General features: G+C 39.2%; 1 protein-coding gene across 1 annotated transcript; it reads right to left on the reverse strand.

The window, feature by feature from the left end:
- Positions 1-1,679: 1,679 nt before the first annotated feature.
- Positions 1,680-9,213, reverse strand: LOC100125500 (indian hedgehog B protein). The gene is made up of 4 exons (XM_011489656.4): positions 8,452-9,213; positions 5,610-5,767; positions 5,316-5,419; positions 1,680-3,624 (listed from the first exon to the last, which is right to left on the reverse strand). The coding sequence occupies exons 1-4, from the start codon at positions 8,755-8,757 to the stop codon at positions 2,900-2,902; spliced, it is 1,293 nt and encodes a 430-aa protein (XP_011487958.1). The 5' UTR covers positions 8,758-9,213; the 3' UTR covers positions 1,680-2,899.
- Positions 9,214-18,147: the final 8,934 nt, after the last annotated feature.

The raw sequence follows: 18,147 nt of genomic DNA on the forward strand, positions 1-18,147 counted from the left end.
CAATACTAAGTGCAAAACAGAAACTATAGTGTAGGGCCTGTCCTAGGGGTCCTGATTTGTCCTGATTCTGGCGCAGGGCTTTGCATTTGACCTTGGATTCCAAAACAATCTGCATCCTATAGCAATATGAAATTAATCTTAATTACAAAAAAGAAACCACTGGACTGCACAGTGGCGAAGTGGTTAGCGCTTTCACTTTTCAGTGAGAAGGCTCTGGTTTTAATCCAAGCTGGGAATTTTATGTGTGGAGTTTGTATGATTTCTCCGTGCATCTCTGAGTTTTCTCTGGGCACTCTGGCTCCCTCCCACAGTCCAAAAACATGCTTCATAGGTTGATTGGTTACACTAAAGTGTCCCCATGTGTGTGTGGGACTTATTGTGTGCCCTGTTCAGGGTGTAACCCACCTTCGTCCAACAGTAGCCGGGAAAGCCTCTGGCAGCCCTGTGACCCCAAAATGGATACAGCGGGTTAAGGAGATGAATGGACAGATAGATGTTTTGTATCAGGTTGTAATGCTTTTCCTTACTGGTGGAGGGATACCCAGCCATAACTCCCTACTGCTCACCCTTAAACACCAAGTTTGGACACCATTAAAGCTCCAACTGCCCCAACATTTAATAGGAAGGAGTGTAGAGGTAGGGAATAAATTCGGATTCAGACCAATTTGCCCTTCATTATTTAGTGTAGGGCGGCACAACAGGAGGAAAACTCGCGATGTGCGATATTAATCATCAATAATTCGATGAAGATATAACTTGCGATACATGAACAAAGAGCAAAACAATCAAAAACATCATTTTCATTTCACTGCAACAGTTTCATTTGAATAAGAGTCAACCCCAGTCTACATAGCAGGCGAGCATCTAACATAAAAAGGCTCCATCCAATTAGTCAACAACGTGAAGGAGTCTATCCGATTGGTCAACAACGTGAAGGACTCTATCCGATGGTCAACAACGTGAAGGAGTCTATCTGATTGGTCAACAACGTGAAGGAGTCTATCTGATTGGTCAACAACGTGAAGGAGTCTATCTGATTGGTCAACAACGTGAAGGGGTCAATCCGATTGGTCAAATGCATAAAGGGATTCATTTGTTTTGTTAAACACTTCAAGCTGCCATAAGATTGTTTTTGCACAATTAAAGTAACCATTTATTGCAATTTTCGCCGTCTTTTGCAATATGCATATTGCACAGCTTGACATTGTGATAACGATAAATTTGCGATTTATTGTGCAGGCCTAATATAGTGTGTGTATATGGTTCTCTTTTTGTGATCACTCCCTAATCAATTTTTTTTTTTTACAATTTTGTAAAAATCAAGCAAGCCTGTTAGAAGACCACACCCCTTCCACTAAAAGCCAGCTTGGGAAAATCTGTCAATCAAATGGGACGTGATTACCTGTTCTTTGGTCAGTTTATAACTTGAATAACTTGCACTACAGTAAAAATATCATGAACAGCAAGACCTGTTAAAAGAAAAAGACTGACTAATAGCTGTATATTTCTCAATAGAAGTTTATGGGATTTAGGCTTTTTGGTCACGCGGACACTTCCTATTCGGAACACAGGGGGGGGGGTTAATGAGAACGAATTTGATCAGTATCCACCATATGTTCTACATTTCCTGTTGCAGGCTAGAGGTACTGACTACAGTTACAACAAACACACAGGAAATGTTAACTTGCAAACAAGATCTTTATATGCCAAATACACATTTTATCAACACGGTTCTGAAAATATAATAATACATTTACAGGATTTTTCTAAAAATAGAACTTTAAATATTCTCTCCAACAACAGTTTAATATACATATATGACAAATCTGTAGGCGTGTGTAGATAAATGCCTGAAAGTCCCGAGTGATTTAAATATGTGAGATGTTCAGATGCCATTTGGTCCAACCAGCATGGTATTGGATTTTTTTCTTCCCATTATGCCCACAATATCAACAGAATAAATTCTCTCCATATTACAGATGTCATTGTCAAATTTAATGCTCCCTCTGTAGATCCCAAAAAAATAGATTTTTTTGTATACTTAACATTAAAATATAACAATAATTATTGCTATTCAATAAGATGCATAGATGATAATTAATACAGTAGTTGAATACAGCCTGAGTCTTACTACTGACCTGAAAAATGACACTTAAAAATTACAATAACGCAAAAGCAACAACATAACCCTGATAGAAGCAAAGAAGCATGAAAAGCCAGTTAAAGTGGAGGCAAAGCTTAAGTCAGACTATGGAATGATAATCAAAGCTCTCTGCATCAGTGATACTACAACTCAGCACCGGGCTGCAGCCTTTTCCCTAAAACACCACACGGTCTCCACTTTCTATACAAACTAGTCCCTGAAAACAAAAGCCATGAAGAATGAATGACTTTTCCATTTTGGTAACTGGACATGCACAAGGCTTTTTTTTTTAACAAACACCACTTTCTCCTTTCTCTTCAGCCTCATTTTCAACCCTCAACAACTTTTGAAAATAAATTCCTTCTATATCCAGAGAAAATAATGCAAATTTTTTTAATGATTATTTAAAGGTAAAAAGTTACTGAGCTGCAGCATTAAAATTTTCTCCTTGTTCTTTATACGAGTTCTGATATTGATAAATACCATGTCTGATTGCTAATTTTTATAAAACTGAAATCATAGTTTGCTTTATTTCTTGCACAACGGAATTTGACAAAAAGTTTTTTCAAGTACAACAATATGGTTAAGTAAGTTAATAAAAAAATACATACATTTACATATAATCTGTCATCTTTGGTGGTCTCTTGGTTGCTGTTTTCTAAGGAAAAACAGTTGTGCTCATGTTTTGTGCCCCTGAATAAACATATGTAAAGGAAGTCATCAATCTGTGACAAGTCTGGGTGGCAACTATACGTGTCATTGCTCAATACCCCAGGGATGGAAATGTCCAGCATCCAGCAGTAGCTCCCCGAGCCTGTGGAGAAGCCGTGGGTACCAGTGCACGCCGTCACTCTGCGCTTGTGAAGACCCCAGCATACTGTAGAGGAATCTTAGCGGGGCAAACGCCCAGTGCGACAATTCATGACTGTCCACTGCAGCATAGCAGGATGAAAGCACACCGTTCACAACAATGGACCCGTGCTGGGTAAGTGGGGCGTATAACCCAGTGCTTCTCTGCTCCTCTACAAAGGTCACAACTGAAATTCTTACATGTGGCTCTGATTCCTCTGATGATGTGTAGACACACTGTCCCGGCTGAACTTGACTGGCGAAAACTGTTCTCAGATGAGCTCCTGAGCGACCCCTGTCGGTCCAAATGGAAGGAAAAAATGTCTCTTGAGGCTTTGTTTTGTTCCCACCATCAGCACAGTCTGCAGTAAAGATCAAATGAGCAGCTGTGAGACTGATGTTGAAGCCAGCATCTGTCCCAATAATGTAGAAAGTCTTCATGATGTTGGGCTGGCGGTCCAGAAATGATATGACCGGGCTGTAGAGAAGTGATGTGTGGCCGTCTTTTGTTGATGAAGACAAGACTCTGTCACCAGGGAGAAGGTGACGCATCTGTTTAGTACCACCGCCCTCAAGGAAGACCTGGGCATCACCAGGGAAACAGCCTCCAGTTTTAGCTGCCACTGAGTGCTCTGTTAGAAGAGGAAGCATTACTTAATTACAATTCTATTTTGCCTATTTTTCTTAGGTATGAAGAGGTGACATAAAGCAAAGAATGCAGGTGGAATTGCTTTTATATGGTTAGGAACAGCACTTCTGCTTTGACTACACCTGCACCTTGTTCTGGGTCACTAAGTGATCTATGACATGGAATCAGGAACAACTTTATCTCAGAGGATCAATTGTGGATTGTTAACATATAGATAGTATGACTAAGGTTCAAACAATATTCTCCGTCTGCTTTGACCTCTCTCCTGGTAGTTAAAAGTCAAGGACATCTCAAAAAAACGCTTTTATAATAATTTTATCACTGCTTGTCTTATTACTTGAATGTGGCTCGTGACAAGACAAATGAGCCTTTGTGGAAAGCAGCCATTAAAAAAATCTTCTTTCGAGAATGTAGAATCTTATTATAAGATTAAAAAACAAAAAAAATCCTGTAAGTGTAAATATATTGGTCTAAGAACCTACATCTCATATGTACATGCAGCAAAAAGACGAAATGTAAATTAAGAAGTAGTATTATTATAATCGTAGTATTTCCGTGACTTATTTCCTGATCTTGTTTGAATGTGTTTGACTCAGGTGGCCCCTTTAAGACGAAGTGAGATGAGGTGGTAAGACGGAGCAGTCAGTGGAAGCTAATGGATAACCAGCTGATTGTATCACCACAGTCAGAGCACGGCCTGAGGTCAGGGAGACAGGAAAGCACACAGAGTCGGACCTACTTCTAGAAACTGTTTGGATTGCGGCAGAGTTTGAGATTTAGATGGAGTCATTCAATGTACTCATGCGTAGTAAAACCATAGCAAAATTCAAGTCTTTCATTCAAAGAATAGAATAGAATAGAATAGAATAGAATAGAATAGAATAGAATAGAATAGAATAGAATAGAATAGAATAGAATAGAAATAGGAAGTCAATCAGTGTAAATGTGTGTGTGAGTTTGTGTGTGGGAGGCTTGTCTTGGAGCAGTCTTAAGGCAGCCAAATATTTGCTCAAGGTGTGTGTGTCTGTTAGCTGAAAGCTGCAGAAAAGTAGGACTGTGATAAGACTGATAAGATATCTGAGAGAAACCTACTAAAGAAAAAGCAACAGCGAAAACAAAGAGGGAGTTAATCATCTCACGGCCTCCTAACCTGAGCGCGCTGCTAGAATGTAGTTTGGCATCAAATCACTGGTGGTACCAGACTTGGCTAAATTGGATTTTTGACATGTCTCAAATGTATGAGTAGCTGGAGAAGGAATGCTGTCAGCTATTGTTTTTGAACAGGTTGTTTCTGATAAGCTATGCTGCAAAAAAATATTGCCTTTTTTTCCTACAAGCAAAAGACTCACTCATGGCTTCAAACATAAAAAGATGTTTATATTTAATTTGATTTGTTTTTCTGGTGTTAACAAGAAAAATCTATGCTTCCAATAAATACTTCAATGCAAGAAAATAAGGGGTAAGAATAAAAGAACAGAGCACAGGTGCACACCAGCTTTGACTGGTTCCCCATGAGTCTTGCACATGGACTTAGGATACAGCTTCTGATTGGAAAGCCAAATTGCTATTGGGCCTCCCAGTGTACCATCTAACATGAGCCTCATTTGTGATAATAACAGCTAACAGATGGTAAGACACACAGACATGGAGTACAGCATTTTGGACTCATCTTACCTGACTTGACACTGCAGTGAACGTGGGCTTTGGACTCATAGTAAACCCAGTCAAATCCAGCTTCTACAGCCAAGCGGGCCAACATGTTATACTTATTTCTGTCTCTGCGGACAAAGAAAGAAGCTCCAATTAAAGTAACTGGCAGGACATTTAATGGCTTCCTAACTAATCAAACTGCTGTTTAATTCAATTTTAATGCCAATTTTACTGACGTATTCACTGACAACTGACTGAATGAGAGCAGTTCAAGGGGTGTCTGGCTTCATTACGCTACAACTCAGCTTTAGCTCAGACCTGTCAGATGTGGTGATGTCAACTGCACGGCCCTCGTAGTGCAGTGAGTCCTCCGAATGATGGCCGTCCTCATCCCAGCCTTCAGTAACTCTCAGCTTCACACCCGGCCACATGTTCATCACAGAAATAGCCAGAGAGTTTAACTTGTCTTTACAGCGCTACAACAGAACACAAAGAAAGAAGAGAAACATTAAATAATATTTAAACCAAATAAAACAGGTCAATGTAAAAAAAAAACAACAACATCCAAACCGGGTGACTTACATAAAATTTGACTATAGTTACTTACTTCTTCCTGTCAATGTGAAGTTCAAACAAGAACAGTAGCATAAAAGTAGAATGAACCAAGCAAAAGACCTACACTTCAAAACCCCCTCGAAGCCATAGGGACGCTGTTAATACATTGATCATGAACTAACATGTGAGGTCAAATGTAAATAATAACCAGAGGCCATGTCTGCATCAGGTGACATTCAGGGAGTGGTCAAAGACACAGAAATGTGATTGTCAGTTTTCTTAGGACGAGTCAAACACTTCCAATATCTGACTGCGAAGTCAGCTCAGATATTTTGTAAATTTCTTTAAATTTAGTTTTGAAACTAAAAACTTTGCTTTATTCCTGTGCTTTAAAAAAATGTTTCCTTTTACTCTTATTTCTTTACTTTATTTTATTTTTTTTGCCTTCATGTTTTTATTTTCCAAACATTTTTTTATCCCTGTGGAACACTTGGAGTTCTCTGCATCAAAGTTAATATGCAAAAATGATTGGATAAAAGCTGATCAGGAGAAGAAAGTAGACGTACTGCTTCCCAATTGAACTGATTCCTGCGGGGAATCAGTTCAATTGTGGGACGCTTCCAAATTAAGAGGCTAGGTGGGGACAAGGGCGGGGGTTTGAATCTACTTTATAAAACCTTTTTATAAGTCAGTCATAAGGTGACATTCTATAACCTACATTTTAATAAAGGTATAAAAAATATATTCTTCTTTTTTGGGTTAATTTTATGTGAAATGCCCAAATGAAAAAATGGCAACACAAAACAATGCTGTCACTAAGGTGACAGTTGGTTCAGTGGACGGACTTGATGCCTTCTTCGTGACGTGAGGACATTTATGCCAAACAAACGCCAAAAACATCTAAAATATGGAGAAGAAAAGGTCAAAGCCATCTGGTGCCCAATTTAGAAAGAAAAGAAAAGAAGAAGAGGAGAAAAGAGATAAAGAAAAGGGGAAGCCCTCAAAGCTTGATGCATGTTTTTTCTAAAACATGCATCAAGCCCGTTCTATCAAGCCCAAATGTTGCAAATAGCGTCATTTTTTATTTATTTTTTAGATTTTATTCTTAAAAATTTGCTCTGCCTTAACTTGTAACATTAGTTATGATTCATGTGTCTGTCTGCTCTGCTGTAACACAACGGTTTTGTTGTGTTTTGCTGTTGTATACTAGTTCATAATGTTAAAAAAGCTGTGATGGTTACACAGCATGTTGCTGCTGCCATAAGATGCTAATGGGGCAAATAATTTGAGATTGGTCATTAATTTAATAATCATTTGTGGCAGCCTAAACGTTTTCACAATGTGTTTTTGACATTTAACTGGGGATTTAGGGGTTAATTTTGAGCCTGCATATGAAGTTTATTTTTTATTTGTTTTACAAATGTTGTGTTATATTTTTAGCCAATAGAATTTCCATAAATCTGTAGGTAGTTTTAAAAATGAATATTTACCATTTACTGCAACTCTATGGGGACAAAACATAATGTAACAGGTCATAACTAAAAATGTGCCAATCAAAGGATTGAAGACGGAAAACATGAGCATGTCGGAAAACATGTTAGTTGACAAAGACAAAGTTCTGTTGTGACTATGGGGGGGGCGCCTGGGGAGGGCCTCGCCCGGGGAGTAATTCAGGGTAGAACCGCCACTGCTCAAGACAAAAGTTATATGTAAAACTTAAATGCATGGGACAGCTATCCATACGCTGACAAATCTACAACAAAAATGCTGAAAAAGAAAAGAATCAAGGTGCATGTCGCAATGAGGCAGTCAAAGTCCAAACCTCAGCCCAAATGAAATTCTGTGGCAAGGGCTTAAGAGAGTTGTGCATCAACAAATGCCTTCCAACCTCAATGAACTGGGGAAAAAACTGAAAGATAGAGTGGGAAAGAATTTCTCTCCAACAGTGTAAGATAAAGACAAAAAGTGAGATATCACAACAAGTTCTGTCTGATAAAGGTGATTCTGTAAGCTCCAGAATTATGAACTGATTTGTTAGACATTTTTAACCCTCTTTGACTTTAAAGACTGCAAAATAAGGTGCTATTGGACATTTTTAAGAAGTCTTTAAACAAAAAGGCAAGTATTAACAGAAATGTTGTTGCTTTATATGTTTTCTGTTTGTTCAGTTTGCTTCATCCAGACTAAGAGGAGTTTGACGCAATATGCACCGTGCGTAATGAAGCCACCAGATAGACGGACTTTGAATATTCTTGATAGGATTTTCCCAAAACATAACCAGTCAGTCAGTGAGAACAATGTCCCATGAATGAGAAGACTTGAGAATAAAAGTTATACTTCACACCAGCAGAGTAGCTGAGAATGCGAGGGAGCTTAATCCACCAGAGGTAAAGGAGGATCAATGAAATCAATCACTTTGGTTTAAACATTCATCAAAGCGTAAACATTCAGTAGGCAATTAAAGGCAACTTTGTGGTTAATCTGGTTTAAAGTGACTCAGCGCAGCTCAGTCAAATAAGATTCTCCCGAAGAAAATAAATAAGTTTGCCGGGTTGAGGAGAGCAGTTTGGGACTCTTGCGCGTTTTGCGCGTCCGTCACACTCACCTGGGTCATGAGCCTGTCGGCACCCGTGTCCTCTTCATCTTTAAAGATGATGTCTGTATTATAATTGGGAGTCAGTTCTTTGAAGCGCTCGGAGCTGCGCGTTATTTTGCCCTCTGGTCTCCCGCTGGCCCCGAGAGTCTTCTCGGCGACATTCGGGCTGAACTGCTTGTAGGCGAGCGGGATGAGCTTCTTCGGGAATCGCCTCTTGCCGATTCCCCTCCCCGGGCCGCAGCCCTCCAAAGCAGGTGCGAGGAGGAGGACCAAGGCACACAGAGAGGCGGTGAGTAGAAAAAGGGAGATCCGCATCGCCCCGGGGGGGAGGGAAGACTCTCCCGGGGGAGAGAGATGTCTTCAATGCCTCCCCGGTTCAGTCTCCATTGTCCGTGACAGCTGCAACAGTGCGTCCGAGGGATTCGGATAGAAAATGAGCAGTTCCTCTGCTACATGAGGAGGAACCATGAGGACACCAAAAAAAAAGCTTTTAGTCTCTCCACAAGCTGTTCCGGATGAGAAAATCCGCTACCGTCTCTGCGCACAACCAACAATAAGTTAAGGCTGTAAAGTCCGTGTATTTAAACAAACAGGTTCAAAGTCGATTTGGTGGGTGTGAGAGTTGAAGAGAGAGAGTGGTTTGATATCCAAGGGACAGTGTTGTGGTTTCTCTCCCTCCTTTTCTCACATCAGCCACTTTCGTCTGCTGTTTTGGCTGATGGGTCCTCCGCGGCCCGCGTGCAACAAGCTGCAGCTTTCCAGTTGAATTGAAAGGATTTTAGTGATCCAAAGCAATCTGTTGCCACTTCAGACCGCACCCTGCCAGTCCTGCCCTCCTCCTCTCTCCTTCGCTCCCTCTGTCCCTGTACTCTGCCACCCACTCCACCCCTCCTGGGCGCAGGGCGCACTGGAGAGTCCGGTCCACACTCTGCTGGCAAGCAGGAGCGCAGCAGACATAAACGTTGTCCTGTATTACCGCTGCTTTCTGTTTGGGATTACAACCATCAATTAATCTGAATAAAACTCAATTTAAAGCTGGATGGGGGACTGACAGGGCAATAAAAAAAAGTCTATAGATTAAAAGAATGAATGTTCACTTGATGAATTGCTTGACTCATATAGTTTTAATAATTAGGTGACATGATCAATTTTCTGCCATTTACCTGCTTGTCTTTGTTTACATCCATGGAGCATGTATGCAGTAACACACACACAGACTCACACGCATTCAAAAACAAACATAGATATCTTAGCAAACTCAGTCCCTCCAAATTAGCTCTCCAAATATTTGCCAGCAGAAAATCAGTGGTCTTACCACTGTTTCTCAGAGCGGCATTTCTTGAATGAATGGAACCGTGCAAAACTGAGGTTTTCCACCATCCATCTTATTATTTGTGAATGCAAACATTTTAAAGGAGAGCAGAACTGCTGTTTGTGTGTCTGTGGATCACACAGGGAAAGGCAAAGACAGAGATCCCCTTGGTGCAAACATCCATCTATGGCTGCCTTGGCTCTGAAACAGAAAACAGCAGGAATCCTTTGGAATATTTAGGTAATGAAACAAAAATATCAGGTAAATAAATCAAACCATGCTTGCCTGTACTTTCAGATCTGTAAAATGCATTTATTCTATAAAAAAAACATTGTGATTTGAGATTGTTTTGATGTAATCGTTTGGTTACACATACGGATACAGTTAAAATAATTGGCCTGGAATAACCTGAACTGAATTGGGTTTTAACAATGATAATTAATAAAAGTGTATGTTTTTTGCTTTTTTCTGATTCATCTAGACTAAGAGGATTCTCTGTGAAACAACTTGCAAGCTGTTTCACAGAGAATCAGAAAAAGCAAAAAACATAAACTTTTTGTTAACTGACAATTCATATACATAAATATAGATGACTAAATGATCTCACTTGAGTTAAATTGAGATTGATTTTACTTGGGAATATCCATAGGTGCTTCTGTCTAGCAAGTAAACAAATCATCCATCCATACCTTTTGTCTTTGTTCTCCTCAGACACAAAAAAAGATGCCCAAGACCTTACCTAACTGTTGGATGTCAGTCTGTGAGGTTGTTGTGAGAACTAACACTAAAATTCTGCATTTCCTACACTTCTTTGTTTGTATGCTTTGGATCTAGAGGATCTCTAAAGCAGATTTATTTTTGAGGATAGAGATATTACCTTTCTAAAAGAGAATATGTGAAAACTTTAGTCTAGTTTTAAGTTTACCATTTTTTAAAAAGAGGTGGATGCCTTAATCTCATTGAATTGACACCAACAAGCTTTTATAAATAAAACAAACAGGCTATCTTGTGTCAGATACCTACGTATGTCTTAAATGAGAACTGCTTTAATTATTCTAAAAAAATGAACGTAGAAAATTCTCAAAGTGCTGCATTTGGGCTTTTTTGACAATATCGTGTAACATAAATATAAACTTATTTACTCAAATCAAACATGGTTGCCTTGAACCATTGTTGGGCTTCGTCAATAATGTTCTCTCCTGTGCTCAAATTGGGCTTGACACTTAATGTTAAGCAATGATCCCCTTAATGAACACTTATTGTGCCTCTAAATACAGCCCCTTCATAATTTTTTTTTTGGATCAATACAATGCAGTTTTGTTTCCAACCAGACTCGGGTTAGTCCTAACATACTGAGATATGGATTGCCTGATGTGAGCGGGAGGGAACCCTACGATTCTTGCCCTTGGCTACGACTAAACAATAAAATTGCTGTTGTTTGATGTTAGAAAAAAGTACATTTATGCTTTATTCTGACAAAAGGCAGATCGAATAAAGTATGTTAGCATAGCCTAAATTGCACTAAATGAAACTTCTAGTAGTTAATTGAACATATCCAGACAACAACAGGTCTTTTTTGTTTTTCTTAATAGTTTCTAAAATGGGATTTTACCTAAAAAGATTAGTATTAATTACATTTTTTAATATTCATTGTAAAAATGTCTATGTGCCATTTGGTGATCCCTCACTATTTTCTGTGTTAAAAGAGAATTCTCATGAATCAACTATGCAACTGTAAATTATCCTAAATGTTGCAAGAAATTAAAATTGAACCTTGAAATATAATTGGAGCCCAATGAAATATGAAAATTTGTGCAAACCCATATTTGCTCAAGCATGTTTATTCCTGTTATTTTAAACATTTTGTGTGTGAGTGGAAGCATGTCATCTTTTCCTTTGAAGATCATAAATACAGGCATCGCTCCAGGCAGGCATGTTGCCTGTTCCGCCGAGCTGTGGACAATGCTTCAGAAGTGGTTACACATTACCACCATCCATCCCTCTCTCAATCCATTCATCTTTCAGTCCCCTCCACCCCCCATAAAAGGACACTAAGGCTTTTTTTTCTTAAAGACAATCCGATCAGATCAACTTAAGTGAATCCAGATGCATTCCTGATGTGTTTTCTCTCTCTTGTTTTTCTCATGACGTCCGTCATTTTTTCTGCTGCGGTCCATTTCCTGCTTTCTTTCTACTCTAGGTAAACTCTATCTGGTACCATCCTTAACACAAATGCACATGCATATAGACCAAGAAATGTAAATGGATATACACTCATCCAGGCATGTGTTCACATAATATATATACATACTCACAAATACGCAGACTCCAGTTCAGCCAACAAGCCAACCGAGCATCAAGCCTTACTCATTGATGTTTGTTAAAGTTATTAATTTTCTCTGTGAAATAAGAGACCATGGCAGCAGGACAGAAGGAGATGGGTGCCAGCCCCAGAATCTCCCTCTACTTTCATCTACTGACACACAAGCTCAATGAGTCCACAGCCTTCACATGGGCATCGGGGTTACCCACGCATACCCAGGGCCTTAACCAACAAAGGCTCTCAGCAGGGCGAAAGGAGGAAGACACAGATGAAAGAACATTTTTGAAGGAAGATGAAAAGAAAGACTATATATTATATAAAGATTATACAGAAACAGAGATAATGAGAGATGGTGAGAAACCCGTAAACAGAATGTGAAAAAAATGAAATGGTTAGTAGAATTTAGGATTTTATTTCAACATAAATTAGTCCTAAATTCATTAAAGTTAAATAAATATGAAGTAAATACTTTACATATTGTTCTCAGAGAGGATAGAACACAATAACCCATTAAAAGTATGAACTCAAGAATGAATTTCTGGTAAAAATTTGCAGCACAACTTGAGTAAAGTTAAGCTGATTGAATTGTAGAGTAGCAAAAAAATACCAAAAGTAAATACAATTCAGTGGTTACCCTTGAAGTCAATATTTGGACTGTTCCGTTCCTATTTGTTTCTTTTTTATAGTTTTACAGCAAAGCAACTGAAATATTTCGTAAAAATCTTATTCATGTCCTTTCAGTAAGTTCTACTAAGAATGTTTTTAATGTAGAAATGTCTCTTTAGCTTATTGCTTTAAAATCTCTTTTTCTTTAAGCCACTTCTCTTGCAAAACTTAAAAACAGTATTTTGAGTACTGGTGTGGAAGTCAAATTTATCACATTGCCTCAAAATTAAGACTGACTTAAAGACCCAACATGTTCTTGTGGCCTTTCTCTAATGATGAAGGACATATACAAAGAAAATTAAGCTTAAAAATGCATTTTTGAGTATTTCATCATTCAAATCGATATAAATCAGGAACAGTCAAAAAAAATGCCATTGGAAAAAGCGTGTATCTGTGACAAAAAAGCTACTACGGCAAGCCACAAGCTCCCTGCTCTGCTCCATTTTGATGGATCCACTTGTAGATGAATAGATTTGTGTAGATTTTTGTTTTCCTCAATCGAGCTGGCATCTGGATCAAAAGTGTACGGCTGAATTTCTCTAATATTGCTTTTCATTTTTGTTGCACTGGTAATGTTAGGTTGAGGGTAGTGTGAAAAAGTGAGAACAAAGGGATGAGAAATGGAAGCTGGCTTGCCCTGCGGAATCGGTCCTGTCCAAAACTGAGAGGCAAACTTCTGAAGAAGTCCTGTCGCTCTGCAGAAACTATGTCCTAGGAAACAACACAAGTTTTCAGATTTAAAGATTCATATTTAAAACAGCAAAATCACAATTTAAAGACCACTAATGGTTTTTAAATAGAACAAAAGATTATTTGAGAGGGAATTTAACCAAATTAAGTCCATACAATCCAAAATAGGCTAAAACATGCATTTTCTAATCTGTTTTGTCTGGGCCTATCACTTGCAGGCTAAGGCTGGGGACATCGTGGACACATCCTGGCCCTGTGTCTGTCACTGGGCCACATATCACACACTCATGCACACTCACATCTGGACAATTTAGAGTGACCAATTAACCTATGAAGCATGTTTTTGGACGGTGGGAGGAAGCCAGAGTCCTCGGGGAAAACCCAGAGAGCATGAAAGCACAGAAAGGTCCCCCAGCCGGGACTTGAACCAAGGGCCTTCTTGCTATGAGGCACTGTGCCACCTATAAGGCAGTTCAAAAATTTAGAGTTTGTACAGTTTTCTTTTGGAACAGTTGTTCTACCACAGTTTCTTGTCTCAGTTATGCTTACTTAAAGATATTCAACACTGAATTAATTTGATAAATCATTCAATTTTCATCTGTTTATGACGATTCCTCTTATAAGTTGCACCTTATAAGCACCTAACACATGTGTTCAGCACTCACAAATGTAAGGTTAAACTTTGACGTTTTGTACTTTTAAAATATTGTGAGCAATGCTGTTAACCATGAAAAACAGAAAACAGATGTGTCTAAAGAAGTCTTTTAAAGAGAGAAGGGGGGTTTACAAAAAGAAGTGTACATATAGTACATTATTTGGTAGAAGAGTTCTTTTGTGCTGTTTTTTACTGAAAGCCAGCATGTTTGTGGCTTGTGGTAGATTTCTGTAATGAGAGTTAAGGGGACGTTTTACTCAAGGTAACAACGGCTGGTGGCTGAAACCACTATCCCGTTTCTTCCTCTTCCTGCTTCTTGTGTCCGTTTACACCCTCCAGCAGCCAGCCTCAGACCACAAGAAACACCTAACTCTGTCTTTATGTGTTAGTTTCCTAGGATCTTGCAGGATTTAATTTTTCATAACATGCAGATATTTCCAAAACGTTATGGAAAACTGTACAATGTTTACGTTTTGTCTGTGCAAGCTAACATGATAGCCCGTAAAAAGTCCAAATCTGTCCGTTACCGGTTTAGGGTACTAGTTTAAATAAAAGCCAGTTCAGAGCAGTGTGCCTGGTTAGACAGCAGACAGAAGGAAAATAAAAGTGGAATTATATAAAAGTGGAAGCCATGGGCTAAATGTGTCTTGGAGTTAGTGGGCAAGGCTAGCCACCATGTGGCTAAAGCAAACAAAGAGCTGTCCAGGACTCTGAAGTTGGCCACTCTTTGCTCTGACATTAAAACACATATCTTATGCATGGAAGGGACAAATGCACACATTTGTGCATGTAAAAAGGCACATAACGGAGTCCCTACTGTTGTAAACCACAGGTAATCAAACCTTTGCATGTTTAACCTGACATTTGTGCGTGTGCATAAAGCTGCATTATTAGATGGCACAAAACCTCAGACTCATTGGTGCTATGAATATGCAAATCCTTACAGGCCCTAAAATAGACTTACTGAAAACCTTTGTAAAGGCCTACAATCAAAAACCAATATCGTTTCTACCATATTTTATTCACTGTTTACAAGATTGATTGTTTAAAAATGAAGAAAAAAGTGTAGCTTTATTTCAAAAAGAAATACTTAAAACAAGTAATATTGCTTTCTTGTAAAAATCTTAGAATTCCTCTTATTATTGCAATTTAACTTATAATGTAAGAACTGAACTACAGATAAGCTGCAACTATATAAGGAATCTTCAAGACCTTTCTTGAAGATTGCTGACAGACACTTGAGTCAAATTTCTATGATCTCTCCTAATAACAAGTCTAGTCTCTTGGGTAATGCCAACAAAAATGTTGTTGAGTGCCCCTCCTGTTACATGTGTCATATGGGATTTTCTTCTTCTCCCTCTCTACATCTCTCCCTCTCCTGAGTTTGTGCCACATCTGTGGGCTCTGTGGTGATGTTTCTCTGCTCAGAATGGATTCACCAGCTCAAAAACGGCCTTATTATATTTATATTTTACTACACCACCAGAAAACCATGCCAGCTGGGTTGCAGAAGTTTGGGCAGAAAAGGGAGAGACGGCTGAAAGGGAGGAGGACAAGTGAGAAAAAAAAGGAAGAAATGACTGATGGGAAAATAAATTATGGAAGAAAGCAAATGGGAATTAAGGAAAAATAAAGAAAAACCACTAAACACAAATTTAAAAATTAAACAGAAACAAAGGTAGCCTTGTAAAATAGCATCTAATTATTAGATTACCTATGGTTTCCAGCTGTAGGAGTGTTGTCACCCTCCCCCAAAAAACCTTGCCGGTTTAAATCTAAAGCTGGAAGTTTTTTCACAGTCCAAAAAACAATATTTATGGCAATCACTGTTTCTAAAATAACAAATTTAGATTATTGGGTTTTTTAATTAACTGTGTAAAAAGCTCATAGTCTGTCCTTTCAGTTCTAGTTCTCTCACCCAGTGACAGCTGGAATAGACCTTATTTCCTAAACTGACCTTTAAGAAGCTGAAGACACAGGGAAAAGATTAGGTTAACGTAATATTAAATAATAGTGTTCTCTTAGTAATTGTGTTGTTACATTAGAAATTCTCCAAAGGTCTGTAAATTAATATGTAAAAATAAAATATTTTCTTTTCATGCATGTGAGACACTGACTGACATAGTTAGCTTCCTCAGACCCATTCCACATCACCGATTCCTCATCAAGGACTATGGACAAGAACCACAGGTGAGTAGATCCTACAGTAGCTCCAACATATACTGCAAGAATCATGGATTTTCTTTGTATTTTATAAAGCTAAACCCCAGATCATTAGATTCAGTTGAGCAGCCAGTTAAAAATATTTAAGGAGCATCCACGTTTATCAAGCCCTCCTCACTTCCATAATACACTTAATGAAATGAAGTTACAAAACACTCCGTCAGTGGGGAACTTAAGGCCCGTACACACCAGGACGAATATTCGCCAGGCGTTATTCGCCAGCGTTTTTCGCCACGTTTTTTGTGTTCACACCCAGCCGATTTTCGCTGACGATGAGCCGAGCGAACATGCAATTTCATTCCCTGACATTAGATGGCGCTTAATATAGAACAGAAATATTCCTGTACACAAGGTGGCGCTGCGCAACTTTACGCTTCTTAAAGTTGCTTTTCGCTCAGAAGAAGAGAGCAAGTATTTACGCGCTTGTCAGAATCATACAAAGAAAACATGAATATTTCAAGCACCAGTAGCTCCAACTGGTGCTTGGTTCGGGGATATTTTAAAATGTCCGTCATTATTTCGTCGTGGCAGTGTAGACGGTACTTGGCGTCTATCTTCTTCGCTGGTGTGTGTGCTCAGAAAGGCAGTTTGATGTTTGAGCGCCCCTAAGTTGTGTTTTACTGTAACTTCAGAAGCTCCAGACACGTGTGCAAAAGCGCTGTTCTCATTGGTCGTATAGTTTTTGACACGACGCGTCAAACCAAAAAAACAAACCCGAGGCGTTTTTTAAAAAGTGACGCTTTGACGTGTGGCGTTTTTTCGCGTCGGTGTGCACACTCACATTGGTGCCCTTTGTTTGGTCACGAGGCGTGTAAGGTCGGCGAAAATCGCGGGCGAAATTCGTCCCTGTGTGAACAGGCCTTTATACTTATGACAAAAAAATACTCCAAACAGGATTTATCCTGCCTTTGCCTCACAGTGGCAGTTGAAGGATGGCAAATAATGAACAACTGTAGATTAAAGTGCACTTGCATATTGTTTTTCACAAGTGAGTTCTAACAGAAAACACAGCAGAATCAGCTTATGCCTCAGTCACAACTGTCCCTGCGGATGGATATGGGCAGTCTTTGGGCAAAAAATTGTCAACAAAAATTACAAAATATCCAGGTTGTAGACCGCTCAGTGAGGCTATATCCTTTTCGACGGGCATGGTGCGGGCTAAAAGTTGTAACAAACACTTAAACACAGAGGGGTGAGTAAGGGTGTAGTATGTGAGACTCAGGCCTGTCGTACCGATTTTTCATTTTTTCAACTCTCCCAAACCCTGTGACTTGTGCAAGAGGTGAGTTTGTGCTGTTCAAGTGTGCAATCCTTGCACGCCTCTTGTGTGCCCATTGAGTGCTCTTTGCAGACAGCCTGTTTTTTAGAAATTAGGAAATAAATCAACCCGATTGTAGTTTGTGTTGGCACAAAGGTAACTTACATTATCCTTACAAATACTTCATGATACACTTACTACATACACAATCGTATGTTCCATTTTCATGATGACATTTGAGGTGGCTGAAAGAGACTACCCTCCATGGGCAAACTACCCTCCATATATTCATTCATTCATTCATTTTGTTTTTCATTCATTTGTTCATTTTCTGTACCTTTTTCCCTTTTGGGGTCACGGGGCTGCTGGAGCCTATCCCGGCCACTTGTGGACGAAGGCAGGGGATGACATGGACCGGTCGCCAGTCTGTCGCAGAGTAGAATGTCCTCAATCAGACATCCATTCACTCTCACGGTCATACCTATGGTCAATTTAGAGTTGCCAATCAACCTATGAAGCATGTTTTTGGATGGTGGGAGGAAGCCGGAGATCCCAGAGAGAACCCACACATACACGGG

The sequence above is a fragment of the Oryzias latipes genome, chromosome 21, assembly GCF_053564925.1.
Source record: "Oryzias latipes strain Hd-rR chromosome 21, Olatipes_Hd-rR_3.1".
Lineage (NCBI taxonomy): Eukaryota > Metazoa > Chordata > Actinopteri > Beloniformes > Adrianichthyidae > Oryzias > Oryzias latipes.

What these genes read in the sequence shown, in the direction of transcription:
- LOC100125500 (XM_011489656.4), bottom strand. Translation starts at nt 8,757, where the DNA reads ATGCGGATCTCCCTTTTTCTACTCACCGCCTCTCTGTGTGCCTTGGTC. An exon ending in GACATCACCACATCTGACAG is followed by an intron (nt 5,420 to 5,609) that starts GTCTGAGCTAAA and finishes CTTTGTCCGCAG; the next exon opens with AGACAGAAATAAGTATAACA. An exon ending in TCACTGCAGTGTCAAGTCAG is followed by an intron (nt 3,625 to 5,315) that starts GTAAGATGAGTC and finishes CTCTTCTAACAG; the next exon opens with AGCACTCAGTGGCAGCTAAA.